Here is a 9,589-nt window from a genome sequence, read left to right as displayed (position 1 = left end):
GGCGCGGCGCTGCCCGGCGCGGCCCGGCCCGGCTCGTCACGTGCGCTGGCCCCGCCCCCTCGCTCTCGCCCGGCGGTCCGCGCGGGGTGACGTGTCGCGCGCGCGAGAAGCCGGAAGTGGCGGCCGCCAGGGCGGGGGGAGACGAAGCTGTGCGCGCGCGAGAGGCGCCCCGCGACCCCGCCCGCCCCCCCGGCCCGGCTCGGTTCGGTTCGGTTCGCGCCGCCGCCCTCCGCCGCCCCGCCATGGCTCTGCGGCCGCTCCTCATCGCCGCGGCCCTGGCGGCGGCCGCGCCCCCCCCCGCCGCCGCCTTCTACCTGCCGGGCCTGGCGCCCGTCAACTTCTGCGAGGCCGGCAAGGAGAAGCCCGAGTGCAAGGTGAGCCGGGGGGGGCCGGGCCCGCCGCGCTGAGGGGAGGCTCCGGCGCCGCCCGCCCCCCCGGGGCCCGGTTCAGTGCGCGGCCTGGCTTCTGTCCGTCCGCGGTGAGGTCTGTGGGGGGGTTGTCCGGGGATTTTTTCCGGAGGGTTTGTAGCTGCCTACCTGTGACGCACCAGACGTCCCCGGGGGCTGTTGCTGCAGGGACTGGGAGCGGGTTTTGGTTCCCGCGGGAATCGCCGGTGGTAAAGCGTCGGCGGTCCCTGGCAGGGAGGGAAAGAGCTATCGGCTCATCTCGTGAGCTACGGTCATGCTGCGGAAATGGGAAGCCCCGGCCGCTTATCTCTCGGGCCCTTTGGAACGCTTGTGGGAAAGCTGCGGAAAGTAAGAATCGCAGTGACAGGTCGTGTCGAGGGGGTGTGTGGTTCTTGGCAGGAGCGAGCAGCCGATGGCTGCGAGCAGATGCGAAACCAAGGCAACCTTTCCTCGCTGTGTCTCCCTGGCTGCGAGGATCTGAAGTGTAGAGACTTCTTGTCCCCAGAGTTTCAAAAGAAGCTTAAACTTATTTTCATGCCCACATAAGTGATAAGCAAAGTTCACATAACCGAATTATTCACTTGTAAGTATGTCGGCTGGTAGGGGGTCTGTACTTAAAATAAGCTTTGCTCCTTTGGATGAGCTTTTGAAGTTGCTTGCTGCTGCTGTGATGGAAATTACACCAGACCGTGCCTTGAGACTTGAATGAGGGCGTTCAAGACCAGTAGCTTTTATGATCTGTGGCCTTACTGCTTTTGAAAGTGGCCGTCTTACACTTTCTGATCTTTCAGCTTCTGTATTACATGAAACACTGGTCCATGATTCTTCAGAATAAGAGTCTATTTAAACTGTATGCTTTTTGTAAATAACTTGCACTGACTATCCGTTTGCTGTCATGAATCAGTAGAGCAGGTAATAAGCCAAACGTGTAATGAAGGCATAGTTGCTATAAATGTCTTTTTCCTTCGTTCTTAAGTGTGTTGTTCCTTTCAGACTAGCCAAATCTTCCACCTAACACATAACTATCACTCTTATTTCCGTACTGCTTCTGTTGTAGTAGTAAAACATTCTGTGGACATTCTTTTATAGGATCATAGAAGTGGTGTTCGGAAATGACCTCAGGAGGTCACATAGTCCAGCCTCATGCATGAAGCAAGACTCTTGCAAATGCTAGATCAGCTCAGCTCTACCTTTGTTTAAGCAAGTCCTGAAAACATCCAAGCATGGACGTATCCGTCACTTCCCTGGGTGACCTGTTACAGTGCTGCACTACCCTCTTAAGGAATTTTTTTTTTTCCTTCAGATACAGGCTAAGACTTTCAAGCTGCAGTTTGTAGTTTTTCACAACATCCCTGAAAAAATATTCCTATGTTTGAATTATACTTGTTTTAAGCTAGGATTGTGGCAGAAAGATTTTTTTTTTTTTTTTTCCTCTAAAGTCTAGTAAACCAGGTTGCCTACCAACCTGAGACATTAATAGAGTGATCTTTTTGAGATGTCTCTCTATTTGTTTTCCTTGTATAATGTGTATGGAATGTTTATCTTATTATCCTGAGAGTTTACCATTTTGTACATGTGAAGTGAGGTGCCTAGGTGATGTAAATCTACCAGCAGTGGCTAGCTGAAGATTTTAGGATAACCTCAACAGGTGTATTATTGCAAAAATCTCTTTCTGAAATTAGCCACCTTTTATATTACTCTACCTCGTGCAGCCAATTTATGTGCTAAGTGAGACATAGACATATGGAGAAGTCTAAATCACTCTTTACTTGTAATTTTCTCTATGTAGTCTGCAACTGAATGTAGTCTGGTCTCTGGTGAGGAGAAACAATACATAATCAGATGATGGCTATATCACAATATTTGCCTAAGTGGGTAAAACTAAGCTTCCCTGGACAACTTTAACTTTTTGCGTGTTCTTGCTGAGTTCTTACAGTTGTCAGTATTGATTATGATGTCAGTAATAATATTGAATTTTCTCCCACCCTGAGAATTTAGATCCCCAGAATGGATCTCAAAGTGGTACTATTTGTCTGTTGTAATCTTTGTGGATCTCCTGTTCTCTCTGTCAGTGAGATGAGATGTGCTGCTAGCTCTGTGCCCCACTAACAGCATCACAAGAATGATGAGACTCGTGTTTTTTCCCTTTCCTCCAAGCTGTCTACTTACCTTCTTGGACAAACTCAGTTTGGCTGCTTTTCCTGTTTCTGGTTGAAGTATCATCAGAAACAGAACGTGATCTGTGCAAACTTCAATAGTAACTCTTGCCTGAGCATTAAGAATCCTTACTCAGGTTAAAAAAATACTCATGGCTCCAAAGGGGACTTGCTGTTGTATGGGAAATTGTTTATCAAAGATGCTGATCTGCAGTAATGCATATAATTCATATGCAAAATTGAAGCATTCAAGTAAATCTCCTCCTCCAATGAAAAATAATGTATCTAAGGCCATGGTTCTGTGACCAGCTGAGGCAGTTCTAATTCCTTGCTGCTGGAAGGAGCGTTGTCCTAGCTGTGTTACTAGTTAAATCTTTTTTTGAGCTTATTAACGTGGCAGGAAACTGTCCAACTTTTTGCCAGACTAGTTTTCTGCTGTGTTAGTGAGTGAAGTAGCTTGCAGAATTATGACAAGCTTGCATTACCCAGAGGTAAGCAGCAGGTCTGTATGGCTTAGGGCGGAGGAAAGAGGAGTAGTAAGGTGTGTCTTCACTTAATATGTCAGTTTAATAGCTCACAGCTGCCTACCTCTCATGGAACTGCATCCTGACTTGCACATGGATAACCACAGTAGATCAGTAAAACATAGCACCTGACTGAAGTACCTGAGCTGCGGATACATGTGAACAATTCCATCTTTTTTCTTTTTTTTTTTTCCCTCCAGAATTTCTTGGTTTGGCTAAATTTGAGTGAATTTTCATAGGGAGGAAAAGCTCTCCTGTTGATTCATGGTGAGAAAATAGATGGCTTACTGCTGAAAGGGAAAGGTCTTGTTCCTTAAAGCGTTCACCTTCCTTTTGCTATCTGATTGTATGGTAAGACAGTTCAACTTGCTATACTGCTAAAAACTCCTCCTAACAATTTTTTTGGGGTGAGTCTTTTGCTGTTTTAGCTAGTTTAATGCGTGTACTGTGCAAGCAAATAACTGCCAAAATCAGCATAAGATAAACAGTTGAAGCATCTTTGGACTGTGGGACTAAAATAAGGGAAGGGATTTTGAGATTAAGAGGGAAGGGTGAGAGACCTCTCCCCTTCTGTGGCAGCAGGCTACTCCAACTGTAATTAATGCATATAGACCAAACTAGGCTGAAACCAGAGCAGATTGAACTTCAGGTTCTTGCTCAAGAGTTGCTAGAGTTATTGATAAACTTTTAAAAGAAAGTAAATGTGGGTATCCATGCCTTCTCTTTGGAAGGAGCTTCTGTTCAAACTTAAAATAGTGTATTGGTCTGAATACCTTGTTTAAATCCTCATACTGCAGTTTTCAGTTGCTACATAGATAAAATTGTGATGCAGCTTAATTATAGGGAGGAGTACTCATCCATACTTTTATTCATGTTCTTTTAAGACTTTTATTACACAGAAGTGGTGGCGATGACTAATATGGCTCTAACTTGGTACATTAAACTAAAAGGCTGGCAACTGTGATAATTGTATTATTCTTGTGCATGATTTCTTGCTGTCTTGTAGTTTGAATGGGTATGTTAGCCTTAAAGTGGTTTTGTCACATGGTCACTGTTTTTGTGATGGTTAGATAGTGTTTTACTTATGATCTCAGTGCATACAGTTCATTACACAAGATTCTGCATTTCTAGATTTATAATTACACTAATCTTACATTTTCAGCGTTTCTTTACCTTGTTCACACAAATCTATTTTTATATATCCATCAGAATCAAAGTGCTTTAATGTAACTGCTGATTATCTCCACTCTTTCAGTCTGGAATCGAGCTGTTTGTGAACAGGCTTGACTCCGTAGAGTCTGTCCTTCCCTACGAATATACTGCGTAAGTGTATTATACTGTTTATGTCATTTTAGTTGACAGTTCTTCCAAAAAGATGGATTTGATTTACCTTAGAGCATTATCTACATCTTGTTACAGCAGTTTCCCATTGAGAAGTGTCTATTTATTTTGCTAACATAAATTTCCAAATACAGATTTTTCACTGAGTGGATGGATGCATACATTGCTTTCTTCTTCATGGTTGTCTTTGTGCTTATTGTAGAAGTAGTGCATGGATTCATAGGTCCTCCTGTACGTCGAAGCACTGCTTTAGAGTAACTTAAGGTTAAAGCGTGTGTGTCTATATATGTAGTACTTACTCTTCTGCATTAGTTGTCATTTTATAGATCAAAGTATTACTGCTGTCTTAAGTAGCCTATAGCCATATGAGTTAAAGTGGTAATGAAGAGTGAACTTCCCATCAATTATCTTAATGAGGTGTTAAATGTTTTCTTGATACACATCATGGGAGTGCCCAAAATGTGCCTGGTACAACTATGTAAAGTTGTTGCTTCAAAGAGTATTTTGACTGTGAGTATTGAAGAGATTAAGCACTAGTTATGTCTATGTTTTAATGAACACAAATGTGCTATGCTTGAAATTAGGTTGTAAAAACTTGAAAGATGTGCTTTTAAATGTGTTGGTGAATAAAACTGCAATAACCTGTTTGTTTAATAGCTGTCGTTGTAAAAGAGCTGTCTGTATGCGTGCGAGGTGTTTTTTGGTTGTTTTTTTATTATTACTATTTTATTTTATTATTCCTTCCCCTCCCCCCCACCTCCAGAATCTAGCCTGCATGCTTTTCTCTTATGACTATCATGAAACTGTATGAGAAAGTTTAATTTCTGGCTAAAATTCCTGTGAAAATAGGAAACTTCTAATTACTTAAGGAAACTTTTATGATACCATGTTTCATACAAACTGAGTTCTGAAATAGCTGATGAAGAGATTTGAGTGTTGGAGGGATTTTTTCCTTTTTTTTTTTTTTAAATAGGACTGATTTTCAAACCTTGCTTTGCATGTTCAAGGAAGAAACTGTTTTCTAGAAGGGAAGCTGTGTAGCTCCTTCTCTTGTGATGAAAGTGGTGATTTGGGAACACTGTTTGAGGTCTAATATTTGTAGCTGAGAATATTTTATTAACTTTTATGTCTTTTCTCTAATTCAGGTTTGATTTTTGTCAAGCGGAGGGAAAGAAGCGTCCGTCTGAAAACCTTGGCCAAGTATTGTTTGGAGAGAGGATAGAACCGTCTCCTTACAGGGTGTGTTCTCTGATGAGAGGTGTTTGGAAATACGTGTATTTGAATGTAACCAAAGGAGATCAGAATCTTGAAGGTCGTCTTCACAAGGGCTTTATCTCAAAGAGCTTCAAAATCTGAAATTCTGCCTAATAGAAATCTGTCAGTTTAACCTGATTGTAACCGTGCACTTTGCATCATGAATCTGCAGCCTGAAATGCTGTGGAGATTGTCTTCTGTCTTTGGAATCTGCCAAAACCTGATTCTTGCTCCTCAGCTGTCCCCTTTTTAGAAGAAATTGAGTACTCTTATTTCTTGAACCAGATCTGAAAATACTGCAGTTGTAAAATGGAAGAATTAGAAATGTTGTTATCTGGCTTATCTTTTCCGGTGACAGAAGCTCTTGCCTTCTCTGATACGTGTAGTAGGAAAGTTACTAATTGAATCTGCCTGGAACAGCATTGCTACTATGAGGTCAAATGACTTGTCTGGTAAATGATTGCAGAAAACAGGTTTTAATCAGTAACAAGGAGCTCTTAGTGTAGGGCTTCTACCATGATCACAGAAGGATTTTATAGCACACACTAATACTAAAACCTCCTCTGGAGGGTTGATACACGTAGTCTTGGTAATTTATTAGGTGTTTTTATTTTATCGGTATCGGCAATTACAAATGTATAGGGGAAAGCTGTTAAATGCTGAAATTACACAAAGTTTGTTACAACCTTTTTGCTCATGTCTTTCGTTTTTCTTAGTTCACATTCAACAAGGAGGAGACGTGTAAATCTGTTTGTACAAAAACGTATGATACCACAAAGCCAGAAGATAAACAGAAGTTAGACTTTTTGAAAAAAAGTATGCTACTGAATTATCAACATCATTGGTAAGTTGATACCAAAATTCATAGATTGGTTTGTCTAGTATGTTGGTGATAATTTAGTTTGTCATTTTCTATTTGCAAATTAGTACAGCCTGAACACTAGGTATTTGCGCTGTTACCCTTCTGTTCTTGCAAAAGATGTTATATTGTTTGTTGTCTTCACAAAAAATTTCCTTCACTTGAAGGATAAGCACCAGGTATAAATGGAAACAAGTCTGTTTCCAAACACAGTTTTGTGGGTTTTGTGCTGCCTCTGTTTACTGTAAAATACAGCTTTTTTTTTTTTTTGCCTGTAAATGGAGAAGTTAATCCTGCCTTAGCTTGAGAAGTCTTAAGAGATCTTCATTTTATTGCTATATCGTCTTTGTTTTCCTCGAGAGCCTTTGCACTGCCCTTCAAACGTTGTGTCCAGGAGATAGGATCAGCAGTACAGAAAGAGTTTTATGTGAAGTTTGTTTCCCTTATAGGATATGGAAGTGAAAGGTGGCCATTGAAAATTAATTAATGAAATAATTTTGAGGAACGCATAAACACTTGATCCTTTCCTGTTCTCTGAGTCCCTCAGTAACCATCTGAGTTGTCTTAGAGCGTGCTGGGGCTCTGCTTCTGCTTGGACGTTGAGGTCCTCTTCCGATGTGCGTTAGGGGTGAGGCGAGGCTGAATGTGTATGCTGAATCTCGTGCTGATTTTCAGTTAGGATGTAGCTGTGCTCTGCACCCACGTCCAAGAGCTGGGAAATGTTTATCAGAAGGCTCCAGCTTGATCTTAGAAATACCCAGCCATGCTATCAGTGTTTGTATGGTGCTTTGTATGTTGGTATGCTGTGCTAACAGCAGCCTTTGGGTGCAAGGGTAGAAGGAACAACTTGGATATGAAGTTGTCAAGAGTTCCTGTGGTGTGTCTTTACAAGTAATACATGAGCATGTTTAACGCATGTTGCACATATGACGCCAAATATGTGCTGCCTCCTTCCCAGAAATGAATGTTTCAGTCTTCATCTAATTAGAGTAAAACTTTCTGGATGTATTAGTAAAAATGCAGGTGAAATGTTGAATGTTGCCACTGTTGTTAAATGTTATTCTGTAATGTCACATTCCATTTCTTCAGTTTTGAAGCAGCCACTCACGCTGGAAAGGCGACAAGTGCGTTTTCTACTGCTCTTGGGAACCAATATAGGATATCCTTTTTGAGGGATAAACTTAGAGCTCACTGACACAGATCTTTCTGGGAACCTCTTGAAAATTACCATGGCAGTTGATAAATTAGGTCAGAAGGGTTCACAGGAAGTAGCTATATGTTCCTGAAAATGAACCAGGAAGTAATAAAGAAACCCTGAAAGGTACAGCTACTTTTGCAGGGATTTGAAGCGTATGGGCCTAATGCTGAAATAAGTAGAGCTTTAAACATGCTGGATTTGGTTATATTCCTATTAAATACCGTATATATTAATAATATTTACACCACTTTGAATTCACTGATGCATGTTGGTCTGGCTAAAAGCTTCAGCTTTAAAAGCTTGTGGATGTTTTGGGTATAAATGAAAAAGTTTCCCACGGCTCTGATCCTGTTGCTCTTTGAAAGAAAATAATTATTTTTTTCTAGGAAAGCCCAAAACTTAAGCTGACAAACTGAAACAGAACTGTGTAAAACTGATCACAGGGAAAAGTACTTTGGAGTGATTTTTTTTCCCCTCAGATGAAATTGTTCTACAAATATACTTAGGGTGTTTAAGTATACTTTTTAGCCTGTACAGCTGACTCGATAGGACTGTTCAGATTTTAATAAGATGTAGTTATGTTTTTCAGTGTGAAAACTTCCCTTTAAGTTTAGGGTACTTATTGTATTCTTAGTTGTTTTAATAGCACTTCTACTATTTATGGTTTTTGCTAGGCCCACTGCCCTAAAGCTTTAGAACCAGTGGCATGAAGAATCCCTGTTTATGTCTGTATGGTAAGGATAGTCCTCCTCAGCCACAGCTTCACAAAGTGGAAGTGGCTGGATTTTGTGATGAACGATGCATGGTCCAGGAGTATGGTACAGGGGTATGTTGTACAGGGATCAGCAAGGTAGCATTAAGTGAGGATTTAATAGAGGTTTATTATCCAGCTTCAGTTTATCATAAAATTCCTGGGCAACACAGATGGTGCAAAGTACTTTTAAGGTTTTAAAAGCCACTTAATAAGATTAGGAATTGACATACTGAATTGGGCTCAACAGCTACACTGATATCTTGGCTGACAATGTTCATCACCAGATGTTCTTGAGAGATGTATAAGAACACTGTTGTATAGCATATTTGCCCCACATGTATAATCTCTTAAAGTAATTTTGAATTTGAAGATTAACTGTGAAAAACGATTTGCTGCTTAAACTATCAATTTGTTCCAGCACAGCTGCTTGAAGGCAGCTCAGTATGTCTTTGCTGCAGAAGATGGAAGGCAAAGCCTTTACTCCAACCAAACTCATTTGCAATAGGTTAATGCTTCACCTGATTTTGATTATGAAATTAAAATACTAACAAAAGCAAGAGGTATCGCTACATAAATTATGGAGGTAAAATTCCATATACGGTCCAAGTGTATGAATCTGCATCTGGAATAGCTCCGTAGCAGCATGGTGAAGTGGGTAAGATTTGGTTGGTGCTGCTGCTACCCCTGACTGTTACAGTCTTTGGAATCTCGTGAGAACCTGGAAACTGTGTTTTTGGCGGGCTTGTCTTCACCTCTTTCACTGTGTCAACATGAGCCAACCAGTCTTTTTACCCTCATCCGTTGATGTGCTTTAAAAAGTAGTGCTACTTTAGAGACTGTTACAATACACAATAGATTAAATAATGCTTTATAAGTCATAACTCCTGTGTTTAATTAGTTATTTAAAAGTACCTAATGAGGTATTATTAGGTATCTGTTAACATTAATAGCCTAGTGGTTATACTGATGAGACATTTCATTGTAAAGGATATTCAGTAGCTTGATAAGTTTTACAAAAAAACGTGTATTCTTAACTTTCAGTGGGATGTCTTTTTTTTGTCCAGTGATGTGCAAAAAGTAGCAGTCGTCTCATGTC

General features: G+C 40.9%; 1 protein-coding gene across 1 annotated transcript in view; it reads left to right on the top strand.

The window, feature by feature from the left end:
- Positions 1-242: 242 nt before the first annotated feature.
- The window catches only part of TM9SF2 (transmembrane 9 superfamily member 2), a 34,126-nt gene continuing 24,779 nt past the window's right edge, over positions 243-9,589 (top strand). Inside the window, exons 1-4 of the mRNA XM_086620039.1 lie at positions 243-374; positions 4,343-4,410; positions 5,574-5,667; positions 6,399-6,526. Coding sequence (XP_086476165.1) covers positions 243-374; positions 4,343-4,410; positions 5,574-5,667; positions 6,399-6,526 — 422 coding nt within the window. The remainder of the gene's footprint in view (positions 375-4,342; positions 4,411-5,573; positions 5,668-6,398; positions 6,527-9,589) is intronic.

Source organism: Tauraco erythrolophus, chromosome 1 (genome assembly GCF_009769465.1).
Source record: "Tauraco erythrolophus isolate bTauEry1 chromosome 1, bTauEry1.pri, whole genome shotgun sequence".
NCBI classification, from domain to species: Eukaryota; Metazoa; Chordata; class Aves; order Musophagiformes; family Musophagidae; genus Tauraco; species Tauraco erythrolophus.
This window is presented reverse-complemented; position numbering and strand designations above follow the sequence as displayed.